The sequence below is a fragment of the Aptenodytes patagonicus genome, chromosome 2 (assembly GCF_965638725.1).
Source record: "Aptenodytes patagonicus chromosome 2, bAptPat1.pri.cur, whole genome shotgun sequence".
In the NCBI taxonomy this organism is placed as follows: Eukaryota; Metazoa; Chordata; class Aves; order Sphenisciformes; family Spheniscidae; genus Aptenodytes; species Aptenodytes patagonicus.
In genome coordinates, this window is record NC_134950.1 from 103,074,104 (window position 1) to 103,101,581 (window position 27,478).

General features: G+C 41.6%; 1 protein-coding gene across 1 annotated transcript in view; it reads right to left on the minus strand.

The window, feature by feature from the left end:
• MBOAT1 (membrane bound glycerophospholipid O-acyltransferase 1) overlaps positions 1 to 27,478 on the minus strand; it is a 58,615-nt gene that overhangs the window by 15,236 nt on the left and 15,901 nt on the right. The window contains exons 2-6 of the mRNA XM_076330629.1: positions 18,717 to 18,862; positions 18,104 to 18,181; positions 14,278 to 14,373; positions 4,665 to 4,720; positions 2,464 to 2,518 (exon numbers count right to left, since the gene is read on the minus strand). Of these exons, the coding sequence (XP_076186744.1) occupies positions 2,464 to 2,518; positions 4,665 to 4,720; positions 14,278 to 14,373; positions 18,104 to 18,181; positions 18,717 to 18,862 (431 nt within the window). The remainder of the gene's footprint in view (positions 1 to 2,463; positions 2,519 to 4,664; positions 4,721 to 14,277; positions 14,374 to 18,103; positions 18,182 to 18,716; positions 18,863 to 27,478) is intronic.

A 27,478-nucleotide genomic window follows, 5' to 3' on the forward strand; every position in this document is an offset into this window, starting at 1 on the left:
AACAGTCATAAATTTAAATACCCACTCCCAAACAAATTGACTTGCACATTTTAAACAGTTTCTGTTTCTGGACATCTGTCCAGTGTGTCAGGGACCAGTAACGGCTGACAGACCACAAGCTGCGTAGCACAAGTCCCACCAAGCAGTGCAAAGCAGTACCTTGCCTTGTTACGCAAACCACAGGGCAGGGAGCATTTAAGACCAGGACTCTCAGGCCTGAGAGGAGCTCTCACCCACCCTTCAGTTCAGCCTTTTGAAAAATGGGAAGTGTGATGTGAGACATAAAGGAAGAGAATGAAGAGGCACTCTGTCCTGCTGTGCAAATAAAGGAAGTAATTGCCCGTATTGCATCATGAACAGGAAAAGGAACTAAGGGGAAAAAAACACATAAATCAAAAGACAGCTGAAGATGAAAGTCAAGTCAAGGAGTGTCCATCCTGTTCGTTATTTCCATTTTGCAAGTGCATATCCTCACAAGTTCCTTGGGGGGTTTTACATTAGATGTAAAATTAAGAAGATCCACTGTCCTTGCTACAGATCAATAGGATGGAAAAGAAAGATGCACAGGCCTCTCACCACTAGTGTAATTTGTAAATAAAGCAAGCCAAACAATTTATGTGGCTGAAAACACCGACATCTAAATTCTGCAGTGAGATACACAGTGCTCTCCACAAGTGTGCTAACAGTCACCATCCAAGTAAACAAGGAGTCCCCAGATGAGAACAGAAACTAGGGCACAGTGTTTCGAGACTTTCCTGTCCAAGACACAGATGGACACACATAAACCAAAATCCACTGAAAATTCTTTCAGACCAAATCATAAATTTCTAGCAGAAAAACTAAGCAACAGTTAAACATTTGCTGTTGCCTACTTCTATTCCGAAGCGGAATTAGTTTGAATAAACAGTTAGCTTAGCCAGGGTTTTCTGCATTCACCCTGCTGGTTATTGTAGCTATTAATGCCTGAATGATACGTTCTCTGGTGAAAGCATTTCACAGAAAGATGCAGCAAACAATTTGGGGTAAGGCTCATCTTTCTGTTCTGCAAAATCGAGTCCGTGATTTGGGCTTCTGAGCTCTACAGTAAGATTAAAAATAAAGTCATTAGTTTCAGCTTAGATTCTGCACATGGGTGGGTGGGGAGACATGAGCGGGTGGGGAGACATGAGCAATACATGAAGGAATGTACAGAGGATGAGTGAGAAACAAAAACAGACCAAGAACAGGAGGGAAGACAAAAGGCTGTATTACCAACGGGGATTTAAAACTCTTCAGTTGTGACTTGTCTACCACTGACACTTGAGCTATTGGCGTGTACTTTTCTATTATGAGCTCATCTACTGTACAAGAAAAAAAGCCTGTTTGGTGAGAATTTGACTAGAATTAATCATATGGTCACAAGGGCCCAGTGCAGTTAAACAGTATGCTGTGAGCTTTAAAAATAGACACAAAGCTATGGGTGACAACAAAAGTTATACGAGTCTCCCTACAGGATTTTTGCTTTTCAAGAAATTACTCCCTTCTTACTTTTAGAAGCACATAGACAGATTTTCTGATAGCTGAATCTTCTGAAGGAAATAATTTCCTTGGCCTTAAACAAACACTTCATGGTGAAAAGTAGTTATGATTCCAAGACTAATTCTGTAACACTAATTTTTCTAAAAAAAAAAAAATTCACCTGCATCCTGCACTTGTATTGAGAGACAAATTAGGAAAAAAAAGGCGCTTAAACATATGATCACCATTCTGTCTCCCTCTGAAAAATGAGAAGACTAGTCACATAAAGTGAAGGACTAGGAGTCCTTCATTAGTCCCAACATTACGGAGCGAGATAGGAAAAGTAAAATTTCAGTGTCCAAAAATTATGGCAAAGAAAAGTAGTACTTGAAGTGTCAGAGTCAAACCAAAATGGATTTTTACTACGCAGTGCTTTGCTGACAGAGGAGGAAGTGTTCTACTTGGAAAAATAACATATCACAGATAGGATGAAGACAGCAGCCAAAAACTCCATACAGTATAGTCTTAGCCTAAATATAAAAGGGTTGATTCAGCGAAGACTAGTTTTGTTGCATGTGGAGTATATATTTAAGTCAATGAGATGTTGCCAAGTACTTCAGTGCTTTACTGACCAGCACAGGGTGATAAAGGCAGAAGGCCTGGATTGAAGAAATAAGGAATATAGCAGAGAAGTATGTTTGTGTAAGGAGGGCACTGACAGCAGCATTACAAAAACAAAACTGCTCAAGCAAATTGAAAAAACAGGTAGGGCTTTTGGCTTATCATGGGCTGGAAAGAAGCAGGGAACATTTTCATGGCCAGGCCACTAAGTTGGTCCTGACATTGCAAAGGGAAAAATAAAAACAAAAAAACAAACCAAACCAACCAAACAAAAAAAACCCCACACCACCCTAAACTTCTTCGGATGAAATTAAACACAAATCACTAGGGGAATTAAATTCTTACTTTACAGCAAGACGATTTTGCTCAGCAGTGAGTTCCTCAGCTTGTCGCCCTATTCCTAGAGAGAAAGAAAAGTCACACTAGATCTTTCCAAAAGCCAAACAGTGAAAGCTATCCCCAAAGCCTTACGTTTGCATCCCACAGATAACTTTCTAAAGCCATAAGCTTCAAGATTTGTCACAGGCAGTTGTAACACAGCTCGATTCCTAACTTTTAGGTCAAGTATCTTCCTGTTCTACCCTACCTCTTTACCCAGTTCCTTACCTTATTCCCCCTTTCTCACCCTTGCTATGCTTTCAGGAAGAGCAGCCATAGTATTCCCAACACACGCAATGCAACTCGCAATGCCACCAACTGGCAGCAACCCCCAGCAGCCTCTACTAACGGTCCTGGGCTGGAAAAATCTCTGTTCCCAGAAGCCGCTGGCTCATTTAAGCACAAGCCTCCCGCTGGCTCCTTGGTGAGAAATGGAGCATTTCACAGCAGGAGGAGTGGGCAGTGGAAGAGAAACGGGCTCTCAGGAAACAGAAGCTCCACTGGTGTGAACGAGCAGCCTGGCAGCCTGCTGCTGGAGCGAGCCTGAACACACACATCAGTAATGTCCCAGGAAAACTATGGAAAAATCTTGTATGATGGCCAGTGCGTAAACAGATGTTGCTCATAGCAAAGATCTCAAAACCTTCACTCCGCAGCTTTAGCTGCGCATACTATGAGGAATCCCACTGGCTTCAGCAGAACAACTCACCATGGGATGAGTCACAGCACTTGATGCTGAGCATGCATTTATACATCTTCACTAGATCAGGGGTTTGGCATCAATTAACACTACTGTTCTAAATCTACTGGCCATAATTACTGATACATACACATAAGACTCATTTCCTAAAAAGACTGCTGATAAGCTGCTTATTTCCATTCTCTCTCTGCTATTTCAGTTCGTAAATACTGGGAGGGCATGAGTTCCAGGGAAACAATTAAGCACTTAATTACTTAAACGGCTGGGTATTTTGTTTGTCTGTTTCCATTTATGGGCAGCTGCGTTAAATTTTTACCAATAGAGATTTGTCACTAACACCTGAACTGCAAGCTGCCTCCATTTGATCAACTGCTCCATATATGGATGTTCACAATGTAAGGAGCCTTTTCCACCATCATTAACCTGTAGGATTTCTGGTTCGCTTAAAATGCTCCCACCTCTGCTGTTATCTTTTCCTTTCTGTCCGTTTACCTTCAATATTCTAGGTGTGCATCTAGGCTGCACGCCACTGTGGCACGCAGCAATACCTGAGCTGGCTAGCTTAAATAACAGAAGCAGAGAAGCCCCGGCAACATGAATGTCAGCAACATGAATGTCAACAACAAGGTCAATTAGCCAAGCTTCAAGCTGCACCCATTATAGCCAGCTAAAAGCATTAGATCCACTTGTGTAAACTTGGCTTGTGAATGGTGACAGACCCTGCAGTCTGTGGTGTGGCCATCACCTAAATCCTAGATCATAACAACTCCATAGCAGGCTACTTAGTCACACACATTTTACAAGGCAATGGGCCTCAGACCATCAGAAATTCACACTGCAACATCAGTAGACATGAGCAATAATGGTACTGATGACAACTGACATTTCTAGCCTTTGCACTGTACTAGACACAGGCATTTTACTGGGAACTAATAGTGCTCTTTGTCACAGCACAGCACAAGACTGAAGACGATGTTATTTTGCTTGCAACTGTGCTTCTCCCAGCACTGGGAAAAAGCTATTGAATTCCACCCCTTGCAACTTATGGAGTATATTATCACTGAATATATCAGTGATAGCATATTTTTGCTACATTAACATTAATAACTGAACCTATGTATCAAACACAACTCTTGATTTTTGAGAATCAAGAACAGCTTCAGAGAGCTTAATGGAGATGCACTGTAGCATCTAAACAGCAGATACTGGTACTACCTAACATCCAAATTGGGCCCCAAGGAAGCAGAGCCCCCAAAGGAGAAAGCAGTTGTCTTCGTTACTGCAAAGACAGTTTCATCCTAGAGAACTGATCAAAACTTGAAGTTTCTCATTTTCCTCCACAAAGCATTTTTCTTCTTCATTTGGAGCAACTTGCTGAACTACATTCATCCACTCCATAACTCAACCACAGATTGTGCTGGAATAAAAAGGCTGTCTTCAGGCCATGGGAAGAGATTCCTTTTCTTACCATCATGTAACTGGCATGCAAGTGTTGTGATCTTCTGTGTAATTATCATCAGCGGACTATAAACAAAGACAGAAACAACAGTTACATGTCTTGTAATACAAATTACTCCCAACTTTCTTACTGAACGTCTTTATCCTTTTAAAAGGCATAACTGTATTAGCAACAAGTGGAAAACATCCAATTAAAACTGAAGGAGGAACTCAGGCATAAGACAATTGCCTGGGTTCAAAACAACGCCACAGTAACTTGCACTGGAATTTTTAATTACTAAGTGTGCACAAAGCCTTATTTTATGTCTCCCCATCCTGCAGCAGTGCAAATTGTAATTCAGAAGAAATCGCACCACTAGGAAACACCAGCTTCTGCAGTCCACCGGGCTTCCTTTCAGGCAAAGGCCAAATTCAAGCCCCATATGATACAACACTAGAATACAGCAATGCTGCTGTAACATAACTCTGGCTCTTCTTACTGTTACTCTCCTATTGTCTGTCTCCTCAGTGCCCTAAAAAAATGTCGACTCTGCAGATACACTTGCTTATTTCCCCACATGAATAGCCCTATCAATTAGGACTACGTGCAAATACCAGAATAGCTGTCAGCACAGCAGTTTCCCACTTGCTTCTTGGCCATGCAACTGCCTTGTGGACAGCCTGTCCAAGATGTACCATCCAACAGGGAGTGTTTGGGCACGTGGGATCTGGAGCCTCCCGAAAACATGAGGTAGCTGTACCTGAGCCACGCTTACAGCCTACAACCACCCAGCAGCTTTGGGGCCAACCAAACAAGCAGCATAGAAATAGCCACTACGTTCAATAGGGCTGCTTACACCTCCCATATGCACCTCTACAGAGCTTCTTAGCACTGTAGGCAAATGTGACCTGCTGCAGCCAAGGAATAGAAAAAAGGCAAAACTCAGCTTGGTGGCATCAGGAGCTGGTCCCATGAGGGTAAAGGACACAGCCAGGAGCATTCAGAGGTACGTAAGAAGAAAGAAGGGGGGAAAACCATGGGGACAACTAACCAATCCCTCATAGGCAGAGGCTCCCAGGCTAATTGTGGTCCATATACAGCTTCTAAGGGCTGTGGAGCCCTGAACACAAAACCCGGCACTGAACACCTGTAATCTGGAAGGACCCATGGCAGGCAAAGTGAGGGACCCGCTAACACCGCCTCTCCCCATCTCTCTGACACTGGGGACAGCAGCACAGGGTGCCCAGATCTCACACTACTTATGAGACCTTCACAACCGCAAGAGCCAGGAGGTTGTAATGGGTGATGAGGATACATCATTATTTTAAAAGCATTAATTGTGATTATTATAGGTAAAACTAGTTCCACAGAAGAGATTTGTCTTCACTGAGGATTAATACAATGGATTGTTTCTCAATTTGGTGATAAATTATCAACATAAACCATACAGAGGTTTCTGCTTGAACACAAATGATGTCTTCAACATGGAAATTAAAACCCAAGTTTGTGTACATGCTATTTACAGAGTTTGACCGATATTTGGAACTTTTTAAAGAGACATAGATGATTACTCCAAATGTTATGGCTATTCATTTTAAATATTGTAACGTACTTTCTGGAATTCAATGAAAGAAAAAAAGCTGAAGGCTTTTTTTTTTTAGTTCGAGCACTGTATTTTCCCCACCGATTTCCCAAGGTAAGAAAAAAAAGTGAAAGTTCCATTCAATGATATCACTGTCTAAAATAACAGTCAAGTATTCATGTTCTGCAGAGATTTTTCAAGAGATTCTGAATCATCCTTGACTAAATCGACCTACTGGTTACAACCAAATGTAAACCCAATGGCTAAGATAAACTGTTTGCAATCTGATGATCCCACTATGATAAATCAACCTGATTTTCAATATAATTAATATGCTGAGCATGGTAAACAAGAATACTGGAAAAAGACATTTTTTCACTGTAAGTGGTCGTGTTTTTTTTCAAATACTAAATATGGCTGATCTTTTTCAAGAGTCCACATGTAATTCTGCGTGGGTAGAGTAATTTGCATTTTCTATCCAAAAACAGAGAACATGCAATATCAGCCAATTTCTTAATCAGAAACTATTTTTATCATTTCAGCAGTCTCTACTTGAAATGTCAGTAAAAAAGCTTGCACATAAAATCCAGAACAAGCTTAAATATACACAGATCTGGAATACAACCATAACACAAGGGTTTGTACAGCAGCTCTCCTTGGGTCACCTAGACCATTGATTGCAGCTAAGGAATGGACAAATTCAACAATGACTTTTCACCTTCCAGACAACTCCGATATTGTGAAATAGTCATTCTAATTTTTAGTCCAATTCATCTTTCAAGAGAAGTTATTTATAAGCTGTTTTCACCATTATCTTCAACATCCTCTTTCTCAAAGTAGATTTTCCCATTTAAACAAAATTTAGCTTTGCTTTCAAAGATACATAAATCCCAATCCTTTAAGCATATGAAAAAGCAGATTTTTTTAATCCTTAAGAGAGACAGAGGCTGTCAGTGAACCAGCAGTTCTACTGCAATAAACACAGATTTTTATTTTGTCAGTGCTTGAACTTTTAGATTTATGGGTGAACACTAACACTTGTTTCAAATTAGTTCAATTTGTTGCATATGTTTCTTACGGCAAGCACTTTATGCCAATATTGAAGTGGGTAACTTTAAACCTCAGGCTCAGAGCCAAAACCGCATGCCTTTAAGTGCCTAAATTTAGACACTTGTCTTAGAAAATTGAGCCCCCTGCCTTAAGCCAGAGAGAACAAAAATGCAAACAATCCTGATGTGCTGATTAACTGAGGGAAGCAGAAGTGCAGCCTGCACTAAAGTCATACAACGTATAAACACAGAGAAGAGAGAGGTTCTCTTCATCTATATTAGGAATTCATCACCTCATTGACGGCACATTGTAACCCGGCAGAACAAGTCAACCTCTCCTGTACTTTAATCAGAAAAGACGGATGGTCTGCCTCCCTCAAATCCCAACTCCAGAGGAGACAAGCGAGCACAAAAGTGATGCTGCTGACACCATGGGTGGGAGGGAGACCCATAAAGTACATCTGAGATACCTTCAGTTCTCTCTCCTGCCATCATCGTATTATACATCTACGTATCTCTTCTATACCCCACTCATGAAGGTGGAAACCTGCTGTACAGTGGCAATGAGATGACACCCTCTAAATCTTTCACAAGATCAGTATCAGATATCATTAAACGCTTCACACAAAGGGTAAGCAAGGTTTCAGGTGAACAGGGAGCATCTTCCTCCTTCCTCACCCGCCTACCATTCCCCCCCTGACTTCATCTCACTGGGGGACCAAGCCTTCGCTGCAGGAAAGGGCAGAGCACAACAAAGCAATAGCAGTGCTGGAGCTCTGTCATCTTCTGGCACCCCTCTGGGGTGTGGGGGCCCCCCACCTTCTGCACACCCACACCTGTCCCACTCCTCCCTGGGGACTCACCAATCTCATCACGCGCACACACACAGAGCAAGTCTAAGACTGTTTTTGTTTCTTCAGAATGAAAAACAGTCCTTTCCCCCATATTTGCAAAGCAATGCATGAGGACACAAGTCCTGAATCAATACTAAAAATTAGATAAGAAAAATACATTTAATTTAGGGGCAAAAATTAATATAATCATTTCCTAAATACACAGGAGTTCTGATTATTAAAACTTGGCAATACCAGAGTATTGAATTGTCATTTATGTTCAGCCTTTCAGGTAACCTCTAATTTTAAACAGCAATAAAACATTGAACAAGTTAATATGTAAAATATGGCATCATATCACATATAGTTAACTGTTTCTGACATGATAATATTTTAAACCTCAGACTCTACTGGAAAAAAAGCCTGAAGTGCTACAAACAAGAAGGGGAGTTAACAAAGCTGTAAAACTTCCAATAATCTTTCTTTCTCCCAAATTTTGAGAGATGCACAGGTTATTGGGAGTGGGGCAAATTATTAGGTTGAATTTAAAAAGAAGATCTACCTACTATACTTGCATTTACAGATGAAGCATGAAGATCTACCCCTAGAAACAGGGCATTTGAAATAAAACACATACTTAAGAAGCCTAAATGACTTGAACTCAATCATATTTGAACACCTTCCAACCGCTTTGCAGCTACACGCTAAGTGCTATGATTCTACATCCTCTACATCCACTACAGTTACAAACTAGCACAGAAGCACAGAATCAGATTTACCTTTGGTGTCATTTTTTTCTCCCCCTCTATATTTTATACATTGGCTAAGAGTTTAATCTCAGGTTGTAGCTGCATTGTACCTCCTACACACAAATTGCAGTGGCCAACTTTTAATTAAAAAAACCCAAAACATCAAAAAATTGTCCCAGGGAGTCAGTATGAAATATGAAATTTCAACAAATAAAAAAAAACAAAATTGCCTTTACCTTCAGTTAGATGCCTTGAAAAATAACACAAGGCAAAGATGCAACAGTTTACAGAGAATGCTCAATAGAGGGTTTTACCCCCTAATTAAACCTCCCAAATGAAAACATACCAGTTAATGTCATTTTTAAACATGGCTTGCCCCAATGTAATAAATTTGCCCAGAAGCACAGGCCAGTGGAACTAAAGATGTCAGCACCGGTTGTAGCCTGCTGTGGGGATCCTCCCCGTATCACAGGCTGGCTTCTGCACTGAGCAAGCTTCGATGCTTATGAGAGAAGAGACGTTTACCCAGCAGTGTCTGCCTGACCTTAGGTAATCCCATGGAGGAGTCTGGCACACACTCGCTAGAAATAGTTTCCACTGACCTGATTTCACTAAGAGAGGAGGTGGAGTCAAAAGGCTCATTGCAGACCAGACTCCAAAACAGCAAATGTTTATTTCAGGTTTATCTCTCTAGCCCTGAAGCCATGATGAGAAGTTCACACAGTCACACTCTGCTATGACATTAACGGTGCTGCAGAGGGGATCGCGGAGCCAGAGACGCCACAGCGACTTCACTGGCAACGGGCTCTTACTTCTGCTTTCGACAGCAAAATGAAGAAGTGCTGAAGCACACAGAGGAAAAATATTTTACTAAACACTCTCACGCCTCCAAAGCAATTTCCAGTTTGCTTCACATGTTTTTCTGGTGAAAGCTCCCAAAGAGCATTTCTTACACCTTCATGGTAGAAGCATTTCACTTAAAAGAATATTTACTTCTGGAGAAGTGCCCCGGGATGCACTAGATATGTGGAACTTTCCAGTACTGACTGCCTGCTTGAATTTTGGCTAATTCCCATATTGCGGCTCTTGCAGGGCTTCTGTGTAACCAATGGTAAGTGATCTCAGTGCAGTTTCAAGCGGCCGAATGCCCAGCAGAGCAGCCAAGCAGCGAGCGGGCACGGAAAACTGGCTGACCTCCTCTTACTCACCCTCTGCACGTGTGCTACTGTACTGCCTCTGGGGACTTGCCGCAGACCCAAGTTACCCAGAGCTGCTGGAACATACACTGCAGGCAACATATTGCACTTGATACATTTAAAAGACAAGAAAACAAAAATAACCAACTGAACTCGCTGGACCAGTTAGTATTTCTGCATTGTGCTTTAACATGGTAACAGAGTACACCTATGTTCGTTTCCATCAGCAAATGTATTTCCTTTGTAAACAACGGCTGTTGTACCTTTGTTCCTTTCTTTTGTGGTTGATACTAAGCCACTGAGAGGCGAAAAACCAGCAAAAAGCACTAACCACCCAACAAAAATTCACTGCCCTGAAGTGACACTTGTTACTGAGGTATCTGCTTATATGGCTTTTTGAGAGGGCTCTTTCAACGACCATCCCTTTCTAAGCGGTTTGCTGAGAATGCTGCTGCTGTTCTGCATTTGGGACAGAGCAAACATGTAAAGATGTCCATTCCTTCTGGAGAGTGATGTCCACCAAAACACTCAGGTAAGAGGTACAGATTTGACACCTGTAGGGAAGAAAACTGCTCGAGTCTCCCTTGGTAAATCAGCTCTGGTCTCTCTAAGACCAACAGAAGATTGAAAGCAATGCCAGTGTGTGTGGCGATTTTCACAAACAGACTTTCTTTTCTGTAAGGAATGGCACCAAGAAACTCACATACGTACAATCATTCCCTGACATTCACCAAATGAGCTGCAACATTAGGAAATTTTGCTCAGACACTGCAAGAATTCAAAGAGGAAACCAAAAAGCTCTATGGTCTTAATCAAGCAAAGGATTAAAGCAGACACAACTTCATATGGGTGAGGAGGAGCTCCTCTGAATCCCGTCCAGATGATCATATGCATATGGCATTTGTTCAATGTAGCTTGCTAGATTGAAACCATATCTATTACTAGTTTCCAAAAATCCCAATCGAGATCCCTTGATTTATTTTAAGCTAATTTCTCCCTAAAGCCATAATATTACTATGCTCGGTCTGAGCCTGTGATACAAAGGAAAAAAAACCCAAACTGTATGTTAGTATTACCATTTTTATAAAGTTCTATAGAAACCAGGCAACTTACCAGCATAATCCTCTTAGCATAAAGAAGAAATAAGAGAGAGAAAGAGAGAGAGAAAGAGTTAGGATTTAGTATTCCTAGGTACAATGTATAAATGCTATGGCAAACCAAGCAAAGTAAAATAGGCATGTTTCTCTCAAAGTCTGATTTGAATTAAGGGGGAAGCACAGCATTCAGTTATTTTACAATTAGTGTTCAAACATGAATAGTTTTTGAGAAAGTAGTCAGGAGAAAATTCCTAAATTATGTCACCACATTTTTGTGAAATAAAAGAACTGAAAGAACTTTGATAAAATATATATACATTTTTAAAAAAGTAATTAAAATTAAAGTGTAGCAAACTGGAACTGGTTTTCATTAAAACCTGGCATGTAGTTTTTAAAAAAATTGATTTTTCACCTAAGTACTATGCAATACATGAAACACTCTTAAATCAAGAAATTGCTGCAAGCAGCTTGAGTACAGTTTTGATTGTGGGAGTCACTGACCAAACCTACCCTTTGCATGAGTTAGAAGAATTAGCTAGTCATCAGTAGAGAACAAGTTTCCTTACTTCTTAACCTTGAAGTGGTGAGCCACAGTTTGATTTTCCAGTTTACTTAGGACATGACTCAAAACTTACCTTGTCCTCCGTCCATCTCTACCTGCATTTTACAAGCTGTGTTCTCAAAATGGGGGGATTCCAAACAAATAGCACAACCAATTATTACTAAAGAACCAAAAAAATACATTTGCAAGCACGCATCAGAAGGCTTATGCATGCAAACTGTTAAGTGCACAAAGCAGGTCAAGAGAGCAAATGAGGTATGCCAGCTCTCAGCACCGACGTCGGGAAACACTCATCTAACATCTGGCTCGTCACTTTAGGGAACCGACACTGGAAAGCTGATGGCACCAGAACTGGCTACATGCCTATGTGATGTGGATTAAAACTTCCTCCTTGCAATCAGATATCACCAGAGACTTACGGGATACTGAGACCTCAAATACAAGTCAGCAGATGACAGGCTTTTTGTTCCCTCTTAAAGATTCCCTTAAATCCAGAGTTTTGCCCTCTCAGTGTATATCCCCAGCCACGTTCACCCAAAAGGGTGGGAGGCTGGAGGGAGATGGGCATCACTCCATGGATTCTGTCTTGGTTGTTTCTGAAGTCCTGAAGGAGAACTTTAAGGCCATCCTTCCAGTCAGAAGCCTGTCTGAATGCTTCCCTATTACCACATGCAATAGATGTAGAATCATCAAACATGGGAGGATGAGCAAGAGGAGGTTCAGTTGCTGCTCATACACGGTAAAACAGTGGTCAGGGAGTATATTTTGTCCCTCCGTGTCATCCCATCTGTTTAGGTATGTGCAGAAAGCCTCAGTGGGCACATATTACTTACAGCTGAGAAAAACAGGTTTTAAGACAGGTTTAGGAGGCTGACCTGGATTTGAGCACTTTGGATTGCAAATTTTTATTAATACCACTACAATATTTTTATTTATTGTTAGTTTTTAAAATATACCATGAAGATGTAGTTCATGTCCATACTACATTTCCCAGTTGCTTACTACTTGGCAGTTTTATGTTTGACTGAAGTTTAGGAATTAGTTTATATCTTAAAGCATCAGGACAAAATCAAATAACAGAGTAAGTTCAGGTATTATTCTTTCAGTACCATTATTATCCTTAAGCTCATCATTAGATAAAAGTAGCTCCCTTTTCATCAAGGGAGCAGAAAATGCTACCTAGTCTACAATATAAGCAACCACCATTCCTCTTCTTCCATCCCCAGTCTCAGCTGGATCTTTATTAAATGTCTTCAGAGAGAGACCGCTAATACGCCTCACAGTGCATTTCTGAACACACTATTCCAAAAAGCATGCTCTCTCGTATTTCTGTCTCTGTCTCATACACACACAGAGCTATACCATTCCAATCCCATTTATAGGCTTCTTGGTGTGTCATGCTCTTTCAGGACATGCTTTTGTGTATTAAAAGAACCGCAGAAAAAATTACAGAACTAAATTTCTCTAAATGTATGAGTTCCCATTTCTGCCCCCTCCTCTAAGAAAAAAACCTCAAAAGTCTCAGAAGAACTTCCCCCCCACAATTTAATTAAATGCTTCAACCCACCACCACCTCACACACAGACACATGCACACAGACAGCAAAAAGCTCCAGTTGCCTGTAAGAAGACAGGGGCTTGGAAGAGGCATCTGTAACTTACTGTGCCAGTTTACAGAGGTTTTTCATAGTATGTTACTAATTACTCTGTATTCAAGACATTCAATTAAACAAGTGGAATACGCATTAGCACACTGGTTTTAAATCATGCAAAAGTATACTTTCCTCTCATAAACAAAATATATAGTTAGCTGTCTATATTTTTGCAAAGCATCCTCTACTGCTTCAGTGAAATCAGACAGATACTACAGTGTATATGAAAAACACTGTTCCACAGAAATGCATGGCGTATAAAAAGTCGTGCTATTTAAACGGCAGCCACAACCTGCCCCTGTGAGAGAACCCATAAGACTGGCACTGAGAGAAAAAGCTGATCTCATGTCTCTCTGCCCAGGTTACCCACCCACCTCCCAGCTCCCCCAGCCACTCACCCCCTGCCCGAGCCCTCCTCTCCCGCCCGCTGGAGTGCCTGAGGTGGGAAACACCTTCCCAGTTGGGGCATCAAGATAAATCAGAACAGGGGAAAGGATGACCCGCAGCCAACAGCTGTGCCTATGAAGGTGGGAGGAGAGCAGCCCACCCCACCTCTCAGGACAGACCACCAGGGACCGGAGCACCAGCCATGCCGCTCACCAAGGCTATAAGCGCTCCTCTAGCTCCAGCGAGCGACTGTGCAGACTTACCCTCCCAGGCTGCTCTAGGTGGAAGTATAGCTAACCAAGCTCTACCTTCCTAACTAGGTAGTGCCTAGCAAGAAAACAGCAGAAATAATGAGTCAATGCAAAAATCACACAGTGTTTATTCCTTCCTTAAAAAAAAAGTCTTAGAAAAAGCTTAAGGGAAACAAAACTGCAGGCACTCCCCAGGTAACATAAAAATTATTCCTAAAACATACCAAATTTAACTAATACTAATTGACACAGGACCCAGCTTGCAGACTCACAAGCAAAGACTCACCCGGAAAAATCTGTAGTGAGAATACCATAATGAAATATGTATATTCGGCTTATGTGGCACAACGTGAGGTATCCCATAGCTACGACAAAGGAGTACCTAAAAACACAACATACAGAACACATAGTTACCAACACAAGTACCAACAAGAACTAGAATCACTCAAATGGGGTTTGGGCTTGTTTAGGAGTGGAGTTTGATTTTTGCAAATTAGGTTGTTAACAAGTCTGTCACAAGACCTGGCAGAAATTTTCAAAGAGGACTGATGGCTTTGTGTACCCAGCTGAAACATTACGGAGGTGTCTCCTCACACTGGGGATGGGGAAAAAGAAAAGAAGAAATAGGATCACTTCTAAGTTGGGAATTTCAATTTCAGAGTTCCCACCCTCACGTATTATTTTGAAATTTCTGTCTGACTAAAGTATTTGAAACCAGATGATACTGTATGTGCGTCGCTGAAGCTATCCATTGCCTTTTTTATCTGTAAGTGTTCTTTATTTACATGTACAACTCTTCCTCAGATCTACCAGAAACTAAAATATTTCAAGTTTAAGATACTTTCTCTCTTCTGATTTTGTATAAAGGCAGATAATGACACATAGCCTAATCTTTTCAGCTCTAAATGCTGAAAGATGCCCCCTTCCAGAAGAAGCATTCCTTAAGTGGAGCTTGACAGATTCACTCTCTGTTTTTCAAGTTGATCGCAAAATTATGTTAGGCAGGACAGTAGCATGACTCTTTCTATCTTAAGAGTTGAACGGTCTGAGGACTGGAGGCGTTGCAGCATCTAAGTGGGGCAGATGCAGCCTTTCCTACAACTAACTTCTCCCTGTATTTACCCGAGCAAGAAAGAGAATACTGGGGAGGTGAGAAGCAGATGGGTATTTGGAAACAAGACTGACAAATGAAGCAAACTAGACAGTGCAACAGAGAGCTGGGACACCAGAATGAAAGGCTTGCATCCCATGGACAGGCCAGGACCAGGTCTACTGGTGTCCCCTGCATCAGGAAAAGATAGCCACGTGGAGGAGAAGATGCAAAGACCTACAGAGGAACAAGACTACACATCCTACACACCCAGCAGAGCTGAGCCATGGGAGGTCAGGGAGGCTGGTAGCGCACGCTTGCCAAGTGGGGTCGCCCCAGACCCATGGGAGGATTGGTTATGGTGGGGATCTAAAGATGAAATCAAACGAGAAACAGTCACCAGACAACTGAAAATGAGCCAGGTCTCTGTCAAATCATGGCTGGCTTTAAAAGAAATGAGTTTTTCCTCCCTGGGGACTAATAAAGTGCAGTGCGAATGACAGTGATGGATTGCAAGGCAACCTGCAGGTCACGTGGCCCACAGCAAACAGCTGGATGAAAGGCAGGCTGAGGGGACATGACAGCTTCTTCAGGAGATTCAGGGCAGAAATTATCTTATTTTATCTCAGTCAGGCATCCAAGTCCAGCCTCAGTGAGGTCCTCGGGCTCCTTCTCATCGACGGAGAACGGCAAGCATCCCTCCAACGGCAAATCACCCAGCTCGGACATGTAACTGTGATAGATGGGATGAAGCATCTAAAATAAGCCTCAATGCTTAAAAGTGTCTTTAAGTGTAAAGCACCTAGATTGAAAGGGAGGCGAGCAGGGAGACATATACTGAATTGCTGCTGCAGCTGGGATCATTTCTGATGCTGGATTAGTTTGTCCATTTATAGGCCTTGAAGGCTGGCAGCCTCACCAGAGAGCAAACTAGCAGAAAATAACCAGGGAAAGGAGCATGCAGGTCAAACTATGCAGTTTCTTTATTTCATTCGTTCACTTCCACTTGGGTTTTGGGGGGACAAAAGCCAAGTCTTGGAGCCCCACTGTGAAGAATCCAGTGCTCTTACAGGCCCTCTGTATGAACAGGTCCAGCCCTTAAACTGGCATTCTTCAAGTTTATTCTCAAGCAGCTTGAATACACTGTTATTTTGCCAAAATTAATAATGTGGATGTACTTTGAGTCACACTGCTATGGCTAGTGGAATACGGTAGAAAAGTCCTAACCCAATCCTCCCAGCCCTCCTAAGGTTTTTCAGCATGTTGGATTGCTCTTTCACATCGACTCAAATCACATGACTATCTCGCAGCAGTGGACGACATTATATGAACCAGCTTAATTTGTGTTGCAGTACATAGCTATTTTTCCCATTGTGAGTAACTGGCTAAACAGTAAGAGTGAGGGGGTTTCCTGTTGAAACTGCCCATTTCCCTACCACCACCTCAACTTGTCTAGGAAGACATAAGTAAGTATTGGATGATTCCCTCTGTCGACTTGGTTCCTCTGATCTACAATCAGTAACTCCCACGTTTCCCCCAAGTGACAGGCAGGGACAATGACCAGGAGACAAGAAATACACATTTTTAGCACCTTTTCCTTCTGGTCTCTGGGTGGCATTTCTTTCATAAACATTGTCCAATTCTTTTTTTTTTTTTTTTTAATTATTAATTACCTTTGGAATTCTGGGCTTTGCACTCTGCGAGGGAGTGGAAAAAACCTCCTTGATTAATACCTATCTTGCTGGTGCAAAATGCTAGCGACTGCATTAGACAGGCCTGTTGTTTATGGTTCACGTTTCTAAACAATCCTAGAGAAATCATAAGTGATGGTTCCCATTTGGATATTAGAGAGGGGTCACCTCAGGAAGAGATAAAAAAGAAGGGGAGATGATTATCTGAGCATCAGATCCTCAGACAGCCCTGGCCCTGAAGACAAGCGAAGAAAGGGTTTCCGTTCCCCAGCCCAGACTGATGTGGATGTGAGCATTCAGCAGCAGCTACAGAAACAGCCACATAGTGTAGAGACAGAAATCACCTGTAACACACACAAACCAAACCACAGTATTAACCACATGCTCTTAGGGAAGCCAACACAAAAGAACTACCAGCTCGTCCTTCTAGGTTGCTATAAAGTAGCAGTTTTACAAATAAAAATTCCTATTTGCACAGATTGATGGGAAGGAAACGACTCCACCTACACAATTTTAAAAAACTCCCACGTGCTGAACTCTAACAGAAAGTATGGTACCCACACGAGAAGGCTCAGTTACTGAGCAGAGTTCTTCTGCATGAACTTCCTCTTATTCACTGAAAGAAGCAGATATAACTGCCATAGAGTTTTCATTTTCATATGAAAGCGCTTTTTGTCTTTCGGCCAGGAAGGCGCTCAGTTGATAAAGCACTTTAGGAGTCTTAGGTTGTCTTCCTTCCTCTGAGACATTTGTATAGGGAAAAGAGGGATCCCATGGTTGAGAACGTCTCATGATGATGCCGTAACCTTCTGCTTCAAAGCAATGATATTTCTGGTACTTTCTACTTTTTCAAGCTCAAAGCCCAGTACCAAATGCAAGACTTAATTTCATAGAGCACTAAGTTAAGCTGCCATAGTGACCTTATTTGAACTACTTAACTCAAGAATAAGTGGAAAATGCTTAAAGGCCAAACAGCAAGGGGGAAAACACATTAAAAAGGATTATCAAAAGCGATCCTCAAGGACACAAGACCAAGGAGAATATGACTTCATTATATTTAAGAAACCAGAGGTTTGGGCATAAATTATTAAGTCTACAAAAGTCAACTTTTGAGGCCAGCAATTTCATAAGGAAATGCAATATATCAACGCAAAAACCACAAATTGAGATTACATCTGCTTCTGCAACCGAACGAACAAAGCTCCTGCGAGTAACTGGGGAAGATAGGCAGGAAAGAATAGAAGGTGGTCCTAAAAAATCCTCATGCTTCTCTATGAAAGGAGAGAAGTTGTCAGAGGGGCAGCTCCAGACTTGCAGCCACATCAGCTCACCTGTGGATGTTGGGAATACTCGCCATATTCATAATACCATAGTTCATCATCACCAGGACAAAAAGATGAATGGAATACCTTGAAGACAACAAAGTGAGTATTTAGATAATTTCTATGTGACCTGGAAGGGCTGGCAGTTCAGAGCGAGGGAATATTTTTCCATGCAAATGACATAAATGCAACGTCATACCAGGGTATCAGCAAACATGGATTATCACAATGACATCTTTACAGCCTGAATATCCTACATAGATTAATACTTATTGACAAGATATTGTCAATGTGTTTCATTCAGAGAAAGAGCAGCCTAGCTCAAAATGCACATTCAAACTAGACGCATCTTTTCCAAAAGAGGTATCTTCACAGCAGACTGGTGTGGCTTTAACTTCCAGAACAAACATCACAAATTAAATACTTCACTTACAAATACTTTCATGGCTCATTTTACTTTGAAAGTTTGAGATGGTTATGCTGGCTAGGAATTCTTCTTTTTTTTTTTTTAGGATAACATAGAAAGTGCCTTAAGACTAAAAAGATGTAATCCAGAAAAGCTGATACGAAGTTTAAAAATATCTTTACCCAAGCCTTGTTTACATGGTGACTAAATACTCACCACCCAAAGCAGAAGACAGCAAAGTATATTCCAAAGAGGGTGGCAAACGCATGGCGAACAGCAGAGCTGGCATGACTGGGACCCAAGTAAATACGAAACCAAAATGCAGCCAAAAGTGCAAACAGTTGACAGGCTACAAAATTGATCTGTAAAAGACAAACAAAACAAAAAATGGTTGTGATTCTTGGAGGAGGGGGGAAGGAGTCTCTCCGTTCTCAGAACAATAAAGAGTGGAGCCAGGAAAAGGAGGGGGTGGGGGGGAGTGAGAGAAATTAATCTTTTGTTTCTTAGCGTTCTCACTTGTGAGCCAAAGCAGTAACTTTCCTTGGACAACGACAGAAAGGATTAAACAAGCCTGTAGCCACCCAAAAACTCAGACAGGAGGAAGAGCAGGCTCCAGCTACCCAAGGTACAGCTGGGCTCTGGGCGGTTCTTGCTCTCCCCAGGGCAGGGCTCTGCTCCACTGCCAGCAGCGCTGGCACACCAGCCCAACCCAGGTGCAGGGGACGTCACCCCCACGCTGTCCTCCTGGTGGGAGGCAGAGGCCAAGAAGCAGACTGGGACTCTGAAACATTGCCCTGGTGCCTGACTTTCTCCACAAACCCCAAAACAAGGGCAAAATCAACAATCCTGATGTGACACTATTTCACAAGCAATAACTGGACAGCCTTCTTAGCTGAAATCCTCTACTCCACAGCATCCTCCAAGCCGGCCTTTTGATTTACCAATTTTTTGCAGTTCAAGGGTGCAAAGAAAACAACTTTGCTCTACCATCATGCAGACAGCGAAAGGAAAACTCTTCTCAATTGTTCTTTGGCTACTGCATGTCTCTATAGAGCACGGGATGCGGTCCGGCCCCATTGTAAGGAGGTAGCGATGGCAGTGTGAGCACAAGACAGGTATATGCGGAAGGCAAGTAGTCTATGACTAGAGGCTATTCCTATCAGACACAAGGACAAGCAAAAGCTTCAGTGTCCTCAGAGCAAAACCGACACCAAGCTGCCTTCTTCAAGTCACCTTCTCTTTGACAGCTTCAGCAAAAATCCCAGAAGCCAGAGGAACAACAGAGGTCAGGAGCTGTCTCTAACAGACCAATACAGCATTAGGATACGACATCCGTAAGTCCAGCCTGGACCCTAGACAGCTGGAGTTAAATTAATTTCTTCAGCTGCAGTTCTTTTTTAATTTAAAAAAAAAAAAAAATCACCCTGAGCTCTCCGGCAGCAAGTCATCCTAGACTGAGCAAAACTAAACAGGCTGCAACATTTAAGCAATCACTCAGATTAGAGGATTATCCAAAGCTATCAGTCCAGGACAGGGTGATATATCTCACTCAGAAATGCTCTGACATGCTGGCTGTCCAGAAGTGGTTGGATTCAACCAAGCTTCTTGCCAAAAACATTTACAATGTGTTTAACAAGACACTACAGCCCCAAACTGCTTTTATTCTGGTGGACTAGATCCAACGTGGTGCTGTTCAATCAAATGCTTTTATTAAAGGTTTGTTGGCTACATTGCTGCAGTTCCTTTATTTCAGTGATGCAGGCAGCCATACAATAGAATAATGCAATAACTTAAATACTTAGATATGCTGAATTTTAGTTATTTGGAGCAGAGACAATATCTATTTATTTCTTGTTCATGTAAGCAACCAGCATTTATAACAGACAGTATCACAGAACTATACCCAAAAGCAAGTAATTAGCAATGTCTTATTATGACAATACTTTATGCTTTATTTAAATAAGACAATTCTTATTTTCTGTGCAAGATTTAAAAAGTGAGAGGAAAAAATTCCCCTGGTCTCACAAAACCCAGATGCTGCGGTACAAATCCCAAACTCTCATCTGGTCTATTACAATACAGTTACACTCAAAACACTAGCTCCTCTCCCTCCCCTCCTTCCACAGCCAGAGGTACTGCAGAAATGGCTGGAGGGAGGACATCCCCTACAGGGCTGCTCTGATTGCATCCTTTCTAAGCAAGTTTCCAAGACTGATGGATGCCAACTCACCAATGACAATTCAGTGAACCTTAATCCCACCTCAGCCTGCTCCCACTTAGGGTCATACTAGTACATCCAGTGGAGCTCAACTCTGTGGCACGCAGAGCCCCTTTGATTCAGTATAAAGAAGGAAAAGTGCAGAGACTCCAAGAAACCTGATGTGGCTGACTGTTTAAAAGACAATACCCCCTTCTGTGCAGCATCACTCATGGAAGCTTTACACTGGTAAAAACCATCAAGATAAGCAAGCGTTTGCTTTTTACTTTCATGCAGTTCTTGTATGTTCAGCCCGGGATGTTAAAGATGCGACTTCAGAGGTTCACGCACACTGCAAAATGAAAGTGCAAGATCCCATGGCAGACACACTCATAACAGCATTTACATAGCTAAGGCAGGTAACCACAGCAGCAGCAGAAAGCAAGCAGCAGAGACTTCATCACAAGCTAACATACAGTATACGACAGCACTGCAGCCTTGCATACATACGCTGTTGCTCACCTATACTATCAATTCCTCTGAACATGTTACCTGTGCTACTTGGATTAAAGTTAGCATGGGTACGCCAACCGTGCCACTATCACATCTTCATTTTGTTGTGCAAATTAACCGAGGCAATTTCTTCTCTCTGCTGCTTTTGCAGGAGTTGGGGTAAATCCTTGTACCAGGATAAAAGCAAAAGTACACACCAGCCTTACGTTTCAATCGGCTTTCAATTTATAAGGGTTTTTTCTGTAGAGCAGCCAAACACCACAGATCCAATGTACTCAGCAAGCAATAATCTCAGAATACTAGTTTTCATTTACCCTTTTTGTACTGAATTAAGCTAGAAAGTACCTTGCAGAGGAACGGCTGCAACACACCATTAAAAGTTACAGATATGATTCAAAAACCTGAAGATTAACCTTACTTTTCAGGATTAGTAATTGACAGTGATGGTGTTGAAGAGGCACAAACACACATCAGGATTCCTGAGTGTCGTTTGAACATTACGTGACCTACCACAATAGCATAAGGGAAGTGAGAAGGCTGCACCCAACGCATTGCTTGGGAGATCGACTCCCAGATACAAAAAAAATGCAGTCTGAAATGCAGAAAGAGAAGATTTTCGCTCACTGGCTGAGAACATTCATGCCTTTGCCCTCCCTTCTGACCTGCAACCACCATAGCTCTTCGGCAGCTTTCCAGGTTCCTCTCCCCCATGGCCATGTTTTTCTGACAGACAGTACTGCTCCTAAACACAACATGCTGCATTTGTTTTTCTTTGTCTACCATTAAGGCTTTCAAGGTTTTTTGTGTGTATTTACAGTAACACATACACATTACAAACAACGTGGTTGGTTTTAAAGGATTCATCACCAGAGGAGTTGGGAGAGGGATACCAATGAACAAGAAAGCCAGGTAAATACAATTATTACTGATAAAACCTTTCTGTCATCCATGAGGTATTGGGTACCTGTTGGACAAAAACATTGTGGAATAATACTGGAGAATACTTCTTGTATCTGTCCACCTATAAGCCTGCACTTGGAATCTGAATGCACCAAGATGACCTCTGATTTCTGTGGGGTTCAGTCTGAAGACCAAACTTAGCTGCGCAGAGCTCACTGCAAGGTCTAGCATATAGTTTACTGCAAGACTGACTTTTAGAGGTGCTAAGCAATTGCAGAATAATTCTGCAGATCAATCCCTCCTGAGTTTACCTGAGCCAAACTGAAAGTGTGGATAAACCAGGCCAAATCTTTTCTTAACTACAACCTGTCACAAAGAGAGGGAGGGAAGTTGTTTCTTTCTTGGATTTGGGGAATGTAAGACAAATGTCAAGACACCAGTAAAACTGGGGAGCGCCTTCCCAAGTGCTGAAAAATCTGTTCTGCCTGGCAGGCTGAACTCCATTATTTAAAACTGAGCACTAACTTGGTACCAGTCCAGATCAGGTCTGTTCTCCACAGAGTAACAGAGGGATATGATAGCTTTTCATATGGCTACCACCTCCATTTAGTTATTTATATGTAACGTTTTAAACACATGCAGCATTCACATGCATACACACAAAGACTACCAAATACATCTGACAGTGACTTTACTGCATTCCATTTAACATGAATTTTATTCTTCACTTCACATATTTAAGGTACCTAAGTAAACAGATCCCTAAGATTTTAAGAAATGTTGCACTGCATCACAAGTGAAGTAACAGTCACACTTTCCTCCCTTTCCCTTCCCAAAGAGGAAAGGGTTCATATTATTCCCTTTTGGTTATTTCCACTGTTGCTAAGAACACTTTGTAAACAGTAAATTGAGGGCTTCTGAACATTGATGAATGGCATCCACACAAAAATAACATGGAAATAGAAAAGAAATTATATGAGAATTAACCCTTCTCATCCCAACCCACCATTATAAGTCATTCAACCCATGTTTTTAGCTAGTGACCTCTATTCAGTGTTGCCATCAAATTTTTTTCACATCTGGTTTCAACTTTGCTAGCAGAAAAGAAACACCTTTGCTTTTTACAGTCATTTTCTTCCATGCTCTAGCGAGTAAGATGTAATAAAATTAGGAATCGGAGCACATGATCTGTTGCCAAAACAAGATACTACCTTCCTTTCATTTTCCACAATTAAACATTGGAAACAGAAAGGCAGTCTCATCACAGTATCCTGCACCGACATCTGGAAGACTTGTATTTGAGTCACAGCCAGCTGAAGACAGCCTTGCAATGCAGAAAGAAGATATCTGCACTTTTGGAGAGAGAGAAAACCTGGAACAGCTCCAGCCCAACTGGGTTGATGGTTATTGTTGTCTGGTTAAGGAATTCTTTAATATCTAATAGTCTCGACTTTAAAAAGCCAGATGGATCCAGAGCATGTAAACACCAGGTATGAACAACGAGGAAAAAAAAAAAAACAACCAACCTAGTTCCTCCCTTTATCCATTCAAATTCTGTAGTAGCAATAAATCAAAGTGATGTTTAGACTGCAAAACTGAGTTTTTTTACAAAGCTAGCAATCAGGTCAAACCAACCAACCAACCAAGCACCTATGATGTTGACACAAGAATAACCAAACATAATGGTTTCAAGATCCCCCTATACTATTATGCTAAAATCAAAGCCCTCAAAGCACATAAAAGGTTTGTTCCATCTGCCTCAAGCCTTTGCACCTTCTCCCATTTTAATAGGGTGAAACCAACGTGGCAAATGTTGGACTGGTACTGTAGGAAGGGGAAACACAAACTCCTAGGGATCTGGAGTCACCTTTTCAGTCATCTCCAACAGGCAGGGCACAGTACATGGGAAGTCATCTCTTCAACTTGCTAACCATTCTCAAAGGAAAACCATTAAAACTTTTTGCCCTATCTTTTATTGGGTCCCATTAACCATCTGCAGGTGGGCACTTTTAAGGGCAACAGCCAGTTGGCAAGTCACAAAAGAAAAGTTCCAAATACCTGGCATTAAATACGTGTCTCAAAATCTCAGCATTTGGAGGACATGAGCCCATTGCCGATAACACTGAGTGGGAACAATTATCACCTTTTGTTCTGGGGGCAAACTGGCTCCGTGGTGGAGGTTTTAAGAAAGAAAAAAAAAAAAGTAGCAGTGTGTCAAATGGGTGAGATGGGAAACAGAAAATACAAGAGGAGGCAAAACCTGCTTTATACATTTCCACCAAATCATCACAAATAGTCTTGGTCACTGCTCAGCGTGGTTCAAGGTAGGCTACTAATCACCCACTTCAGGAAGTTTCAATTCCCCTCATCCCACAAGCCTTGTATCTGCAAATCTCTCTATTTAAAGAAGTGGTAATAGACATTTGAGGGTTACTAGATCACACTCTAGGAAGAGATAATAACTAAGATTAAGCACATAGTCTGTTATTTCAGTGCTTTTAACATTTTCAGTATAGTTAAGTATCAGGAAGAAAAGTCCTGCATTCTGTTTTCACCACAAAAATACTTCGCTTTTCCTTTACTACTTTTTTCCTCCCAGAAAAACTGATCTCACTTTCCAAAAATCTAGGAGAATACAACAAATTGACCACGCAGTTCTCTCCAAACGGCAATTAAGTCCATTACCCAAACCGGACAGTCCTCTGTAAGCAAAATTCCTATTAATGCTATAATTCATTCACTATGAAAATCACTATGAGAAATCACACTGCTAATTTGTCACTTGTTGGATGACAAGGTGCTGATGTGTCCCCCACAGCACACAACCTTTGGACAAAAACCAGGCATATTGCACTGTCCCGGTTTCAGCTGGGATAGAGTTAATTTTCTTCCTAGTAGCTGGTACAGTGCTGTGTTTTGGATTTAGGGTGAGAATAATGTTGATAACACACCGATGTTTTAGCTGTTGCTAAGTGGTGCTTACACTAGCCAAGGACTTTTCAGCTCCCCATGCTCTACCGACCGAGAAGGCTGGAGGTGCACGAGAAGCTGGGAGGGGGCACAGCCAGGACAGCTGACCCAAACTGGCCAAAGGGACATTCCATACCATGTGACGTCATGCTCAGTACATAAACTGGGGAAAGCTGGCCGGGGGGGCCGCTGCTCGGGGACTGGCTGGGCATCGGTCGGCGGGTGGTGAGCAACTGAACTGTGCATCACTTGCTTTGTATATTCTTGTATTATTATTATTACTACTATTTTATTTTATTTCAATTATTAAACTGTTTTTATCTCAACCCACGAGTTTTCTCACTTTTACTCTTCCGATTCTCTCCCCCATCGCACTGGGGGGTGGGGGAGAGTGAGCAAGCGGCTGCGTGGGGCTCAGTTGCCGACTGAGGTTAAACCACGACGTGCATTCATACACATTCACAGAGGTACAAGTGTGTTACGGCACAGCCAGGTGCCAGAATATTCCCAGCTAGCATCCAGTTCCATGCCCACTTCAACGTGCAGCAGATGATGCAGACTGTCCTCAGATTATAGATATCACAGAAGATACTTCTACTTTTATTCCAGGCCTTGCACTTACTAGCCAAATGAGAGAATAAAGCTTTAAATCTGCATTTCATCTGATGAACAAAAGAAAGCGTATGAACAGAGGCCTCCCATGGTGGCTCAGTATAAAGATGAAGTTGTAGACCATGGTCAAGATACTCTGTATTTGCTGCTACCTACTAATAAGCTACTGAGCATTAGTTTAGAAGGCTGCTACAAGGTTTTTATCTGGTAAATTACAATTTCTCCTCTATTCACGAACTTACCACAGATCATCAAACAGCTGTTTTCAGTATTTGGAAAAGCATAAGGAACCATGTTAATAGAAACTACTGACAGCAACAGCAACCCCTTCTCAAGTCAAACCACTGTCTTACAGAGTCCAACAGTGCTTGGGTAGTATTTTGGAAAGGAGATGCCATAATAAAGCATTCCACTTTGCCAGAGATCAGCCCCATCTTCCAGGATGGTGTCTTTCTTGCAAAGAATAAAGCAAGAACTACAGAAGTGCAGCAACTTGTTTTCTCTGTTTAAAAGATTATTTTGCACATATAACCAAAGACACCTGGCAAACAACATGTTTAAGTTCACTTTGCTGGAGACATTTCTACTTTGATGTTGAAAAATAGACCTGCTGTTACGATAGTATTTCGTAACATCCAAATTGTGATATTTAAAATGGGTGTGTTAACAATGAGAGATGGAATATTCTTTAATCATCTCAAAGATACCTGATACTTACTGAAATTTTTCAAAATATTTTGATCTTCCAGACTATTTTTATGAACCATAAGGACAAATATTCTCTGCAGAGATGACTTAACTCTATGCAGGGAGGAGACAAACACCCCCAAAAAGGAGGGTGACATCACAGAAACCATGTCAAGTTTCTCACTGCTAGAATTTTGACTTAGGTTTCCACAAAGGAAAAGGATTTGTGTAACATCATCTGAGCAGCTCCCCTTATTGCCCACAGTGGCATCGCTTTGCACAGAACTCAGCGCACCGAGAGCCAGCACAAACAGGCATTTGTGAAGAAATCAGAACTCACTGACACTTGCAAGATGCTGTATTTTCTGCCTACAGTCAGACACTGAATTGCAAACAGCATGGATCAGAGAGGAGACAAATTCATTTACATTGGGGAAATACTGATAGGACTACTGAAAAGTCACATCTCCAATATCATACTGAAACAACTCATTTCTCTAACTTTGTGTTGTAGGAGTCCTGTGGAAGATTTTGAGAGGGCAGAAGCAAAGGTTTGAAAATAGAATTTCTCCCATGGGGGAGAGAGAGAGAAGCATATATGCATGACTAATTTAAGATTTTTGTTCTCTTCAGAAGCAGAACTAAGTTCTCACAGCCCTGGCTTTTTTGTTGCTGCTGCATGCGGAATATGGAGTTGGTAAAGTAGAATATGCCAAATTGACAGTATTTTGGCCTGTTGTGCTGTTTTCCTGGGTAAATTCTGCTGTTTCCCTACTTACAGGGTCAAATATCCTTCCATGATTTAGACTATAAACTTGAAACAGATGTTCTTTCTGGATTACCTCTATGAAGCCACTAGCAGAATAATCACTAGCAGGACACACAAATATAGCTATAGCACAGATTAAACCCTGAGTCATCAGAAATTTTAAAAGAAAAACATTTAAGTGAAAAGTAAGCTTGAGAAGTCAAATCTACATCATAATGCTAAGTCACACACCCATACGTTTACCTTTGATGGCTGATAAATTTAACATGTGGACCTGATCCAAATACAGCTTTAGCTTGCTGTCAACAGCTCTTATGCTGAACTGTAATG